General features: G+C 32.5%; 1 protein-coding gene across 1 annotated transcript in view; it reads left to right on the top strand.

The window, feature by feature from the left end:
* The first annotated feature begins 1,431 nt into the window (after positions 1 to 1,431).
* The window catches only part of LOC113520503 (dorsal-ventral patterning protein Sog), a 104,598-nt gene continuing 90,207 nt past the window's right edge, over positions 1,432 to 15,822 (top strand). Inside the window, exon 1 of the mRNA XM_052897304.1 lies at positions 1,432 to 1,701. Within this exon, the coding sequence (XP_052753264.1) occupies positions 1,584 to 1,701 (118 nt within the window). The 5' untranslated portion in view covers positions 1,432 to 1,583. The remainder of the gene's footprint in view (positions 1,702 to 15,822) is intronic.

Genomic DNA, 15,822 nt, shown 5'->3' with positions numbered 1-15,822 from the left:
AATAAACTTAGTGTTTGTCATTTCCGATAGTTAATTCGACTTTATCCAGAAATCTTCCTTAGAGTGATTACGGTGCTATGACTTATTTATTAAGATTTAGTTTGTCAAGATTGATTGAGCACCGGCCTGACTGAAACTAGTCGAGCTTATTCGATCTAATTACACGTAAGTCAAACCAGTGGTTTAACTTACGTGTAATCAAACACGTAAGTTAAACATTAAAATATAATACGTGTTTGCGAAACTTTTTTAACATTAGTTTAAAAACGATTTTTTTAAATAGAATTGTGTCATAACTGTTTTGTTAAACTATTAAATTGAAATTTTAATTTTAGAGATAGTTCTAAAAAATTGTAGTAGTATAGTTATTCTGTAGTTAGATTACACGGATTTAATAAACTTAAAATTTATTTGTCAAGCATATTAGAATCTAAAATTAGGCATATACCTATATATAGGTAAAAATAGAATCATATGATAGTGTAAATGTAATATCCAGTAATGTTATAATACGTATAACTTAATATGGATGTCACTTTTTAAACATCCTTGTCGGTAGGAGTTGAAGATGAAAGCTTTGAAATACCTACTATTTAGTTCATACAGTATATTTTTAATTACGGAATTTCAATAGTAAATATCGTTTATGTTTTCCTCATTTTAGACTTGGCACAAATTCTTTGTAGAGTTTACTGGAATTTTGCTTTTTTCATTACATATAATATAATGTTAAAAGGAACATATTCAGAGTTATTGACTCATTAACCGCTTTGCAGCGGTACAATAGAGTTCAACGATTCATGAAATATAATAAGTATATACAGTGAAATCGAATTGATTACCACCTTTTAAGCACTGGTTTCTCCAGTGAAATAGAATATTTTTCCCAATAAAATATTTATTGAAAAAAGAAATTGAGCTTTCTATTTATTTTATAATACGTAAAATTTACAAATTAATTCGAGTGCTGAATGAGATGTTCATAATTTTTTGACTTTTTTTGGATGTAATGATTTTGATTTTACCTATATACATTAGTTTAAATGTACCTATAAGTGAAATGGTCTGCCTATCGACAACTACTTAATTAAAGGATATAACACTTTTTTATTGTTTTTATTACTTAAAATTATACAATCAACTATATTAATAATAGGTAAGAGGTGAATAAAAATCAAACTCTTAATATCTATAGAAAATAATCATTAGTAAACTGCGTGTATGTAGCGTGTTTGTCTTGCCGTAGTGAGTGACGTTCACGGGCGTTACGGCGGGCGCGGCGCGGCGGGCGGTTTCTGGTGGCGGCACTGCAATTTTCTCCGCCCGCGCCGCTCGTGGGCCGCGCGAGTGCGCTTTTCCGCGAGGGGCACGCCGGCTCCCTCGCCGCCAATGCCGGGAAATCGTGCGGCGCTCGCCTCAGTTCGGCTCAGCCGTCGCGGCACGACGACGTTTACGCGCACCTCGCGAACACGCTCTCTTCGAACTGCACTCGTGCGGTCATAGCGCGCGCGGCCAAAATAAGTGAGCTCGTGGCCGGGAGCGAAAACCCGTTGCGATTACTAGTGGTGTCTTCGGGCGGCGCGATGCTGCCCGCGCTGGTGCTTCTGGCGCTGGCAGCCCCGCTGGGTCTGGCCGAGGCGCGCCGACATGCACCCAATTTGCATGAGGAGAACCCCGCAAGACGGACTACACGTCCCGCCGGTGAGTGGTCGTTGCCAACGATATTATCTGACACTCCTACTGCAATTAAACGCACATCAATCTGCAGCATCTGACTGTAGATGCGTTGCATCCGCATCTATATATTATCTGATGCGGCTGCGATTTGGAACGCGCGCATAAACGGTGAACCGGTACGACACGTGTGTTTATGTAAATAATTGCATTCCTACGTTATATGCGTTGTTCGAGTGACTAGATCAATCAATATAGTCATGTAGTTAGGGCTTGTACGCGAACTATAAAGTAAAGCGGTCTTGGTTGAGTTAAAGTAAATATGTTTATCAATAGGCGTATCGTTATCAGCGGGTGATACGGTCGTCACTTGGGTGCCATAATAAAAACAATGCCACGTGAAAGTGGCAATACGTCGCCATCATATCAACATCAGCGGCAACGAAGAGGCATGTCAAAGATCTATTTTCGCAGGATGATACAATCTGCGTTATCGGGCAAAGACTCGAGTTGAGTTATGTAAACACGCATGTGACTTGCGTTTTGTTAAAATTATGATCAGGTAGAAAATATATGCACCACATATATATTTAGAGATTAAATATTCACGTATATTTAATTCTCTAAAATATTTTATTCTATATATATATATATATATATATATATATATATAATTTATATATATTATTAATTTTTTTAATAAATTTTATATGTAAGTATAATATTATTAATCAGAAGTTTTTCAAAGCTGATCCATTGCACCGGATGAATAAATTTTATGTATATTCATGTCATTTTACATATTTTATAGCATAATTGTAAAAATATATGTGGTGTACGTTTTGGGTGTAAAAATATATATTGTAAATGTCGTCTGGAAGGATTGAAAATGAAACGATGAGTAATATGACAACAGATGAAAGATTTTTATATCATAAATTTAATTAAGCAACAAACTCTCTGATGGTAAATGGTAACTATAGTAATTGGCCATGATGTTATCAACCTGACGAAATCGTAATACTTCCTTTTTAAACAATCCCAGTGAAAATCACGGAAAGGAGTTAAATTTATATCTTATCGCTAATTTCAAACTGTGTTTCTACCAATTTCTTACCGAATCTAATTTTTATCAGATTTGTTAAGTAATTAATTCGAAAATATAACAAACAGACAGAGTTGACTTTCATTCATGTGGCTGATATTGGTGGGTATGTATAAAATGATAAACCAAGGGACGAAAGAATAATCCTGAAATTTGAAATTTTATGTAACTTGCTATCTAAATTGCTATCTCGTTTCAGTATGACATTTACCTTTGATGGGTGGGTATTCACTCAGGTACTTTATATTATGACACTTATGAATATCAATATCGTACGATTTGCTTATCTTATCTTAAACTCCATATGATTGCTTTTTTTTGAAAGTTTTTAGACGTTTATTTTTATTACTATCACTACGTAGCATATAAATTTATATTACTAGAACACTCTTAGAAATTGTATATTAACCAATTAAGCCTATAAGTTACTAATTAGTTTGTGAATACTTTAATCCATAAATGTGGTATCTGGTAGGATTTCCCCTATGATTCCACATGCTTTTGAATGCAGAAACATAATAATATTATATGATATAATAAGGAGATTGTAATTTTCGACGTTTTTTTGATTACGACAATAAATCACCTTACAATTTTAAAATTTTGATATAATTCTTCAATGACTTTATTGTCGTCATTTATATACTCCAATATTATTTTAATAAAAATTCTTAGAAAAACTAGTAAAAAAGTGAGAATACTATTCTGAAGATTAAAAATCATATTGACTTTTTCGAATCTATACGTCTACATTAAGAGTATGTCAGCATAAGGGATGATTATTAAAAGAAGATTCTGTATTCAGTACCATCCATCCATAACAATAGTATCTAGTTGTAAGTTAACAGAAATTATTCGTATACTAAGAACAAGTTGTTCATTGTGATAATGTGCCTTTATTCTATATATTAGCGCACCGTATTTCGTCTTATATTTACATATATAGCTATATGCTGGTTTAAAAAAAACTGAAGTTGATTGAATTAAAATAATAAATTATTAATTAGATTTAATTGATATAACTATAGATATAGATACAGAACTTTATATATTATATTTATTATTTTGATTGTAATTTCTAAAGAAAAAAACTATTCCTATTAAATGTATAGAACATATTTGTAATCTATTTAGAAATTTAAATTATCGAATAGTTTTAAGTTTTAAGAGCTGGCTTTATTCTGAATTGAAAATAACTTTATATTATAGAAAGGAAAACTGAATATTTATTTATTGAACTTTAATATACCTAGATAGTGTAAAAGGCGGACTTTACACCATATAGATATTGTCTATGATTAACTGTATATTACATTTGAATAAAAACAACAACAATAATAATAATTCAATTAGAAACAACAGGCAATCTAAGTACAACATGACAATGCACAATGACGGCATTGTATTTAATATATATTTTTTTCTTTTTTTCTATTTGATAATTGTATGTTATAAATTTTTGCAGGTTGTAATTAGAAAACTCAAACATTAATCATTTATATAATTAAGTATGAATCGATAAATGTGTTATTATTCGAATAACTCGAAAATAACTGGATTAATTCAGATTTTTATAATATTCATTGAAATCCGAAGACGTTCTCAGAAAGAAAAAAATAAAAAAAAAACTGCTAAGAAAAATGTAAAAATACCATTTTTATTTTCTAATACAAACTATTCCTAGCAGAACGGCATATATTGGATTACCTAATCTATATTAATATCATTAGATTTGATCATTTGTTTTGGGTTCTGTTGCGTTCCAAAATGCCCCCCAAAATAATTTTTCTTAAATATCTTCCATGTACAGACAGCGACCAGTTACGATTTTATTATATACATTGATTGATTATAAAATTGTCTACTCATATACTACTAAAATACTATGTCTAGAATGTTCGAACACATATTTATTGTATAATGTAAGCATTCGACAAGAAAGAATTTTTGAAATTTTCAACTTAAAGGAGAAACACGACACCACGCGTACAAAACTATGGTCGATAGTTAGTAATTGATATAATGTTTAGAGAAATAAGATAAATTGATAGATAGTATCACGGACATCATAAATTGTACTGTGATGTATACGGGACCCTACATGCTCTGCCATCCCTAAGGACTAAATTATCAAGCTTCCTTATTCTGTATTTCAATATGTCGTGTTGTATTGTGATGTTTACCAGCAGAAACATTAAAAGGACTACAATTGTCTCTGGTAATATATGCAAATATTCATCAACAACATGTATAAAACTTTGTATAAGTACTCTATATGTAATTATATTGTTAAAAGATTTGTAAGTACATATTAATTGTATGTATCTATATATACATATATTTTTTTATACATGTAATATGTAATTTTACATTTTGGATATGTTAACAATAAAATACAACTTGAATTTTTTTTTAAAGCAGATAATGAGATAGAATTAAAGTTTATGAATAGAAAAGGAACCAGTCTAAAGTCTGTAGTTGTTAACAAATTTATATGATTTTTATAAATAGTTACAAGGCTTTAAAACCGTAATGGTTTATTATTGAATGCTGAAATTTTTTATGTTGATGGACTTTAAAAAATGCGATGTTATAATTACGAATCGGCTTCATAAAACATGGATGATGTCATAATTTTAATTTTCGAGTGGTTATCAAGGACTTGCCGTCCAGATAGGCAACATGACTCATTTTCTCGTCTGCTTTCATTCATTTACCGCCACGAATGAAAGTTACAAATGTTTGCCAAGATTATCTTAACTAGTCTGCCAAAAGTCGTATTACCGAGAAGAGAAAAAAAAAATTGTAGTCGTGTGTGATGTCTAGACAGTGGACCGAGACAAGACGTGACATGGAATACTTAAAATTGTAAAAAGACAATTGTCAATTTTATAAATTGACTTTGTGTGCGATTTTTTTTATTGTAGTATTTGTATACATATATATTTTTCTGTATATTACATTTCATATCACTACGAGTGCAGGTTTTCGATGTGCTAGAAAGATTAATAAATCTTAAAATAAAGATAAATTGGAGTTTAGAATAGTTTAGTATAGTAGATTAGATGGATATTGTATCATCTATTCAAATCATAATATTTTAGAAATCACATGTACTCGTATAATGGAACAATACATAGGTATTCGTACAATATTATCTACGATAAATTCATATGTCATGACGTACAATAAAGGTGGGTGGCAGTAGTCAGAAAGGGCACGCTAATTTCAGAGCGGACTTGCGTAAGTGTAGTACACACGAAAACAACGCGGAACGACTGGTGAGTGTGGTCTACACTCACCGTCCGTCACTTGACTTACTTCACTGTCAACCGACTGTTCTGTCAGGTTTGCCCTTGAAAATAAAAAATATTATAAAAGTTTTAAATACACATGTACATAAAAAGAATTATGTACAGATAATTTTATATGGTCCACTCTGGCTCACTGTGTGGAGGTAGAGGTAGAGTATATATAGTATAATTCTTGGCACTTATGGTCTTTATAACAGACGACGACCATTTAATATACTCATACTATCAGCAATGGTCATTAAAGTGTAGGACATGGAGTGTAGGAAATACTTTTAGACGAAGCTTTTAAAAATTGGTAGCTCTATTTTAGATTAAACTGACTATACTCTCAAATTTGTCGTATAGTAATTGCGAGCACTGAATTAGTAAAACTAATTTATTTAATTGCATCTACTAACTTGACTTTATACCAAAAAGACATGCAGTTTTATTTCAAGCTTTTGCTCGATCGAGCTATAAAAATTTAGAGCTAAATTAGACTTGATTGCTGGACAAACTGTGTTGCTATGGGAGACAATAATTCTGCATTTATTACTACAGTTGCTAGAAAAAATTTCAACCTATTACAATTGCCAAGGTATTTAAACTTCAGATTATCAATTCGATAAAAAAATGTAAACAGTAAAATCTCTTATACAAAATAATCTTTCCCAGAATGTTTTTAAGAAACGACACCTGTCAAATTCGTATCAATGATTCCTTATCAGTGGTAGTTTACACCAGTGAATACTACTATGATACTGTATAATCAGGAAACCGTCAATGTTATCAAATGTGCAATTTCCAAGTAAACTTACACGGCCTTAGCCAGAATCTCAATGATAATTGTAATAAAATTCGTTAGTGGTCAATTGATATAATAATAAGCTACCGCGTAAATTGTAAACTAAATAATTACTTTATGTTGACATTGACATATGTATTATGAGAGTAATTTGTAAAATAATGATATAAGCTAATGACATATTAAAAAAAAAAAGTTGTTGTCACGCGGAGTCGTATGGTTACAGACATGTAGATTTTACTGCGCAATAAGCGGTTTTAGAAAAATGGAAACTTCAGTCATCTTAAAATTCATAACAGATCAACATGGGAATAAATATTATAGGATCTTACAAAAACAAATAACAAAATACTTTCATTAAAAGAATTGGCGACGTAACCGTTTAACATACGCACAAAAGTACTTATACATGACAATTTGAGAATCTTCAACTTTTGGAAGATACTATATATACGATAAGATACTAACATTGGTTAGTACCTAAAAATTAAATATTGAATCTACTTACTTATCTACATGATACATGAGACCTATCATTCACTAAAGGAGTTTAGTTTGTAATACCTTAGTTGAGTTTGGAATACCTTGGATTATTAAAAGTACGTTTGGTATTAAAGCAGTTTATTCGCATGCAAGAGCAAGCTTTAACGTAAGCTTACTGTTTAATTTTCTAAAGTATAATAGCTTGAGATTTACTAAAAAGGATTTTAAATGCTGATCCTGAAGGATTATTTACATCTATCTTATACCACTTGCTATAATGCTTACTTAGGATAAATTACGCTTGTTTACTACAGCGGGACCTGTCATCTATAGATATGAATATAAAAATTCACTATTAAAGATTACTTCAAATATAAGTATATAAAGTATTTAACCTAAATTTGTATTTCTTTTTTCGTGTAGTCCCGACATATAATTCCTTACTTTCCCGTGAGTGTCATAGGAGGCAGCTAAGGGAGGACGAGAGATGGGCAGGAGCGTCCCTTTTAAAACATCTCCAAACCCTAACTGCGGATGCCAATCCATCTGCCATACGTGGTAACTACTGGCAAAACCTTCCAAGCGTGAGGCTTATGCTCAGCAGTGCACAGTTAAAAGCTAATATGATGATGATGAGTAAACTTTTGTCCGTGACTTCGTCCGCGTGGTCGGGGTATGGTTACTAACCGGGATAAAAAGTAGTCTATATCATTCTTCATCCATATAGTATGTGCATATCAAATTTCATAGGAATTGGTTAATGCGTTAGGGCGTTATAAAGCAACAAACAAACTCACTACAATTAGGAAAGATTACATATAAATTATTCACCAGAGGGAGGCTTTGTACAAAAGTCGATTGCTTGGGTACCTCTGTCCCATTCATGTTTCAACTGCGAAGCAGTTGTGTTTGCAGGACTGTGTTTCGGTTTGAAGGGTGGGATATGGCGTGAATTTACTGGGTACAAAGGAAATGTCCATGGTACTGCTCATATCTATAGCTATAGCGACGGTTACCACTTTCGATGGAAAGTGGTAACGGCGTGGTGGACGGCCCACCTGATGAGGTGGGCCGTCAGCTTGTTTGCCATTCTAAGTTATATAAAAAAAATACTGTTTGCCCTCACGAAAATATTTTTCAGTCGTTTCAGAAAATTTTAGAAAACTTTTATTATATGACATGGGTGCATCACATTGGTAAACTGTGTATAGTATTACAATAAGTTAACTTGTGGGGTTTATGGTTATATTTTGATTTTATTTAATATACTAATATGATGGTGCTCATATAAAGAGATTCGTCCTGTATGATTACTTACCTACTGCAGTGATGTTTGGACTAAAAAACAGTAGATTCGTAAACTGTTAATGAGTGGCAAGAAAGATCCAAGAATCAAAATTAACCACCTAATTGGTGAAAAGAAAATTCAAAATATATGTTTATAAAGTCTGTGTATAAAAATAACGAATCAATTTTAAGACATAGATTGTTTATTAAATACTAAAACTCCAATTCACCGAAACGGGGGGCAAATCGTTATTATTGTATCTTATCAAATGATAGCCAATTTGTCACCCAAAACGGCAGGGTATCAAATATTGTGATTATAGATAGGATATGAGGTTTACTCATTGTATAAAATAATTATCACAATAAATACATCTACAAATTATTCTCTAACCGGGGTAAAAATTTTTTTTAGCATAAAAATGTTTATAGTATTTGGAATCATCATATTAGCTGTTAATTATCTACTGTTGAATATGGGTCCCTCCTTTAAAGGACGTTTTACCAGTAAATGCCACATTTGGTAGGCGGGTTAACAACCGCTGTTAGTTTTTGGTGATGTTTCAAGAGGGACGCTGCTATTTATCCCTCGACCATTAAGTTCAGACGCCTCTTATGACACCCACGGAAAAGGAAGGGGTGGCTTATTCTATGCCGGGACCACACGGCATTAAATTTGTGTAATATAGCTATTGATTTGTTTTTATTTAGAAATAATGCTACTAAATTAGTGTCACACAATCACACAAATCGTGTGAAAATATCTTTGTTATTAGAAATCAGACAACAAATGTCTAAGGAGCAACTAAAAATACTGAGACTCGAGCCAATTTTTACCGGGATCACATTTAGGCATTGCAACGGGCCTTCCATAATGCCACTAAGGGCGTCAATTTATGTATGATATTTTAGCGGTCATTTTGGTTATTATAATCATTAAGATTATAATTACATTCTATTGAGGTTGGCAGAAACAATACTACACCAAATGCTGCGATTCAAAAGGCATCCTTAGTTTCTTTAATGATCTACTTGTATTCATGTAGGTCTTCCGGTTACTAGGCATTTGTCATTTGGCTCTTTTTCAGCATGCCATTTATTTGGTTGGCGTACGTCTGTATATAACGGCTTGTAACAAGATTTCCACTCATTATAGGTTGATATATTCATAATTAACTCATGTCGATTATGTTTTATTATGTCATTGTAAAATTAAAAGAAAAGTAGGCGTCATGTTGTTTTAATTGTGGTCGACATTTTGTATTATTTAATTAAGAATTTCTGACACTGTGTCATTGCTTTAAGTATATAAAAAAATCCACATTGTCCACTGTATCCAATGTGAAATAACCTTTACGTCAAATTTTCAATAACAGGTAAAAATACATACGAGTATTATCAAGTTCGGTTAGTTGATGTTAACTACTTTTATCAAATTTTAATATCAATAATAATAATTGATACAAATGTCGCACGATGAATTATATTTGTTGATTTATATCATATGGGTAATCAGATTAATTATTACAAATTGTAATGTAGTTTATTACATAAGAATACTTATGTTGAGTATCGTAGAGCGCCAAATTTGGTAGATATATTTGAACGGCTTTGGATACTTGCCATACGAGTATATTATGAATTAAATTCGATTAATATAATAAATTCAAAATTAGTTATTTACACTTCATGATGTTGTATGTAATATTAATAAAATATTACTTAAATGGAAAGTAAGTGGATGTAATTTTTTTTGGCATTTGGATAATTTGTTTAAGGTTGACATCAAGTTGTCATCACACCACCAAGATGCATATCTCTATGTAGTTGTTCAGTAATATACGTAGTTTTATTCTTCTGGAATGTTTGATTGAATAAATATGATTATATTAAGATTACGCATCGTGCCGCCAATGCATTCAGAATGAAAATGTACTCAACGATACTACGCGGTACACTAATGAATGATAAACATTATATAGGTGTGATTGTTTTATATTTGTCTTACAAATATTTTCACACTCATATTGATGCGTATGTTTTTATATGTTCACGTTTATTAAAAGACAATCCCTATTAATAATACAAATATGAATGTGAGAATTAGTGTGAATTATGAAATGTAGTATACATTACATCTAGTATTTTAGATGACGGAGGATGTAGTTAGTAGTAGACATTTTATCCTGGATAATTAACGAATCCGTGTTACAGATGTCTATGTAACGCGGACGAAGACTCTGGTAAAAACTAGTATTATATTATTAATAGTAAATATATAGTATTTCCATGAGTAATAAGTAGATAGATTTAAAAAATTCTTGATATGAGTAGTTATAAATTTAATTTAAATTGCTTTCGAAATTTTGTAAAAAATAAAACCTAGGTGTCTTACGATTTTTTCGAATAATTGTAGTGATATAAAATAAATATGCAATAAAATGGATGAAAAATAATTTCAACGAAAATTACAGGTACGTTCTTCAATGTTGACTAAATTTCAATTACCAACATCAATAATTTAAATTGTATAAACAGTTATTTTAAAATAAAAATGACAACGAATTATTTAATTTTGTAGAATATTTTTAAAATAAATGAATAATTAAAATTAATATTTCTAAGTTTTCATAAATAAATCATTATATTGAACCTATATATTACGTGACTGTAAACATGTATGCATCAGGTAGTTAGTATGAGTATAAACATTTAAAGATACCGCTATGATTGTTGCGACTCATAAAATAATGAAAATGTGCAGCTTTTAAAAATTGGCAACATTTTATTCTGGCAACATTGTTAGTTTTAGATATTTGGAAATGGAGACGACATTATGGACGTCGTATTAAATGATTTATTTAGTTTTAAAACAACTATTAATAATGTTTCTAGTTCGTTACATCTTTATTTTGTTGAGTCTTTAGTTGTTTCTTAAAATATTTACAGAGAGGAAACTAAAACATTGAAGTATTGTATGTATTCAAATTCTGCTCTAGTCTAGACGATACATGTTTATAATAATGTCTACGTAAACTTTTTTCATTTTTAATTTACAACTTAAACCATGTACTAAACATAAACATTAGGCGATCTCAATTATGTTATTAAGCTAATGTGGGCTGGGCTAAGCATTTTTATGAGGACTTATTAGCATTGGTTAAATTAGATATAGTACTTAAATAAAGAAATAATAAGATAGTTTAAGTTACTACTTAAGTAGTTACTAGGTAGGTAGGATTAGAATAGGTAGTGTTCAAGTTTTAGATGAAACAGAGAGGGGCAAGAAATAGAATAGAGAGTAATTAAGAAGTGATTTTCTATGTACTTATATATTGTTGGTTTATTAGTCACCAACGCCATAAATCGTTGTTGCGTATATCTGTAGCGCAAAACGTCGCGGGACATTTATGTCCAATTCAGTGCTGGTTCATTGCCCCGGAGCCTGTGCAACAAACGATCCGCCGAATGACGTCACGTCATGTGCACTGCACTCAAATTGCATTACGAACTACGCTGTCACTGAATTAGGTAACGTTGAATTGCAAGCTTTTGACAGTGTAGAGTTATTATTGAACAAGAAAGAATTAATGGATTTGAATCGCACTTTTAATATTGGACATATTTATTATTATTGTCTACTCATTATTTGTAGACATACCTTTTATTTTTTGGAATAAAAAATAAATATTAAGTTCAATTTATTACAAAAGTATGATATGACCAGGTTTAGTTTGCTCAAATAAACTAGGTATAGCGATTATAACGACCACCGTGTGCCTGGTCACTTGCGTGCTCTTAGTAAATATTAGCTCACTTAATTAATTCCCAACGAACTCACTTCCACGAAATTAATTGAGGTCAAAGAATTTGAGTGCATACATCTCAATTAAACATCAAGAGTCATCGCCACATATGGTCTGTAAAGTATTCGAATATATCAAATAGGTGGCACGTTTTTATATCACGCAGAATATGGGTCTAATCATAATTCCGAGGAACGATTTTGTCATTCGTAATCCGTGACGCCTCCCGCCGCGGTATAAGCAGACAATAGGCATTAATTTTCAAAGGCGAGATAGGAATGTCGTCGGCGCAACTTCGGGCAGGTAGGATTTTTTGGCACCTTTATGATCAGATCCTGACGTGTCATAAGCCACCCACGGTTACTCATTAAGCCGGTAGCCAACAAAGGCGCCGGGCCGACCATAACGCTGTCGGATTATACGAGGCGAAAGACGAGCGGGTCGTCGGCCCGAGGTGCCCTCGCGTGCTACAATTGCACACAATACGCCCCCACGCGACCTGCCAAACCAAAAAGTTAGAAAAAGTATGACACGGTGGGTTGGTGTGGCTGTGATACCATCTCGGCGCCACGCGGACATCGTGCCGCCGCGCCGCCCTGCCGCGGCGCATCCTAAATCGCTCGTTACCAACACAGTGTTTCGATTAAATTCGACCATATTGTAACTGTCCCCGCCATCGAAAACCATCGTCAGTGTCGAGGAAGGGTTTCACCCGCATTTAATTAGAACTCCGAAGGTCCAGTAAAATATTGCGCACCTTAGAGAATTTAAAGCGTCCGCATGAATACCGAGAAGCTGTTTGCGATTTCGAAATTTTAACATTCCGATTTATTTTATTGAATTCGACGCGAACAACTCGGTTGTGGCGTTGTTTATCTTTATTGACATTAAAAATTTGGATAATACGCGGCTTCGTTGAGTGCGGGTGCGCCTGTGTCCGGAGAGTTACGGAGCTCCTCCCTCCCACGTACGGGTGCTCTTGTTATGAACTTGAATTAAATGAATGACGTAATTGTATGAATGGCGCGGGAATGAATGTGAGTCGGAAGTGCAAGACGCGCTTCAGCCAGCACGCTAGCCCATTGCGCCGGCGCACGTGCATCCGCCGCCCGCGCTGCATTGCCCGCGCTGCTTCGCTATGGCTCTACCACCTGAACGATCCATTAATTCATTATTTGATGTCTATTTTATCCAGGACTTTAAATATAGATATCAAAATTTGCGGCATAAATATAGAAATGAAAACATTTATAGTTATTATATATATTTTTTAAATGAATAGGTTATCTCCTTAATTTTAATTGTTTTTTTTTTCGATAACAGTTGTCTTAATAGGGGTATATTATATTTCAAAATTCATATGAAATATATTAACAATAATCGTCATCATTCCTCCATATCTAAAAGAATATTATTAACTCATTCTTTGATATAAATGGATAAAAAATATTTCGAAGTAATTTTTCGATGCAATTACCGAAATAGTTCGTTACTTTTGGTAGTTACGTACCGATTAAATGGTATTGATTTGTATTATTTGACCAGCTGTTATGTACTTATTGGTCACGTCAGGTTTACGTTAATTACACATTAAATTTTGTATTCACACGCATAAATGGAGAACCTTGTGTCTTCAGATTCTACGTGTCTGACAGAAATGTGAAAGTGCATCGACATAAATTGAGAAATTCCTTTTTTTAAAGTTGGTTGAACATACTTCCAACTAAACTTAGAAATAAGTATGATCGTCATCATGACCGTTCACCATTATAACTGAAATGTTTTTGGTGTAATTTGATACAGGCGCCACTTAGGTATGCGTGTAGTAATTTGCGTTGTCTGGTAAACATTCTAGAGTCGAGTGCGCAATACATTTATTGCGTATCGATAAAATAAGGGAAACAGGATTTTTACAAGGTTCCGCGTCAGTTAATATTCTGGTTGTAGATTAGGTATTAAATGTTCACTATTAACATGAATAACAGTTACGGTGTCAGAAGAGTATTTGACTGCAGAATTTTGCAAATTTATTTTTAGATCATCGCTTAGATCACGTAAAAATGGTATATATGTCATTGCTTCGTGCTTAGGAAGACAAGAAATGTTTTAGGTATTGTCGTGCATCATCCTTCAGTAAGCCATGCCAAAGATTTTTTAATACAAGGAAGGTGACTTTATACTAGATGCCAGATGGTGTAACCGTCACACGATTGGGAGTAGTGAATGTCGTGTAAAAAGTAAAAAAAAAAGTCTGCCTCTCAATTTATTTATTTTATTTATTTATTTATTTACACTTTATTGCACCAAGTAAAAATTTAGTATATGTACATTGATTGCATGTTTTTTAAGGTAAAATGTATTTAATGTTTTCGTCATAGGTATGTATATTAGTTGAATATATAATAAATTCTTCTTTATAACTTCCATAATAATTCTTATCAGTGTTATTAAACGTAAACTCGTGTATCGTTGCAGCAACTAGCTACAGTAGCTCCATTATTGTTTTTATTTTAAATACTTTTCTTTCTTTTAATTAGTTGTTTTTGTTGCGCAATTAAGAGTGAATTAAATATAATCATCTATATCTACTTATACAAACAATAATATTCCAGAGAATTTTAATCTGTTAGTGGATGTATTTGCACGTCTTTAAAAGAGTCTTTTTCTTTCTTTTGATGTCTTGATGGTTATAATTTTCGTTGATCGTATTCCGTTCTTGCAGTCGCGGTTCCATTCCTGCACAATTACTAAAAATTTGTGCTGATATTGATTGTTAGATTTGCTATCAGTTCTTGTTTAAGGTATTCTAAGTCTAGAATTAGCTGGCGTTATGCAGTATGTCAAAAAAATACGATGAAGTCGCAAAAAGTATCCCAGCTTGGGTTTAGCAGTGTTATAAACTTATCAGAGTTATTCAGGCTACAAAAGGGATTATTGGATATTAGTAATGGAAGTCTAATTGCCAATGCTAGCAATATATCCTATTAGCCCGATCTCCATGTGGAAATCATCATGGTTAATTATTGTCGAATTCTTTACGATGGGCTAACTAATTTGCTTCATCCTCACCTATTGTCTCACACTGGTTGCCAGCGTATAGCACTCCGATAGCGCGGGTGAGGTCACTATTTAATTTTCACTCATTAAAAAAAGCCTCATGCAGTTCTACTAGATGAAGACTTTGTACAACTCTCCTTATGGGCTATTGATCACTAGCCTTGACTTCTGCGAGATACAAGCTTCAAAATTTAAAAAAATATGTAATAACAATAGTTTATTAATAAAAATTGAGCACCCATCATACCAGTTCCATGGCTGGTATTGAGTTGTTACTGAGAACGTAATAATGAATGAATGATAAATTCCAGT

The sequence above is a fragment of the Galleria mellonella genome, unplaced genomic scaffold (assembly GCF_026898425.1).
Source record: "Galleria mellonella isolate WM207_F2 unplaced genomic scaffold, CSIRO_AGI_GalMel_v1 utg36, whole genome shotgun sequence".
NCBI classification, from domain to species: Eukaryota; Metazoa; Arthropoda; class Insecta; order Lepidoptera; family Pyralidae; genus Galleria; species Galleria mellonella.
Note: the sequence above shows the minus strand (reverse complement) of the source record. Positions and strands in the feature narration are given on the sequence as shown.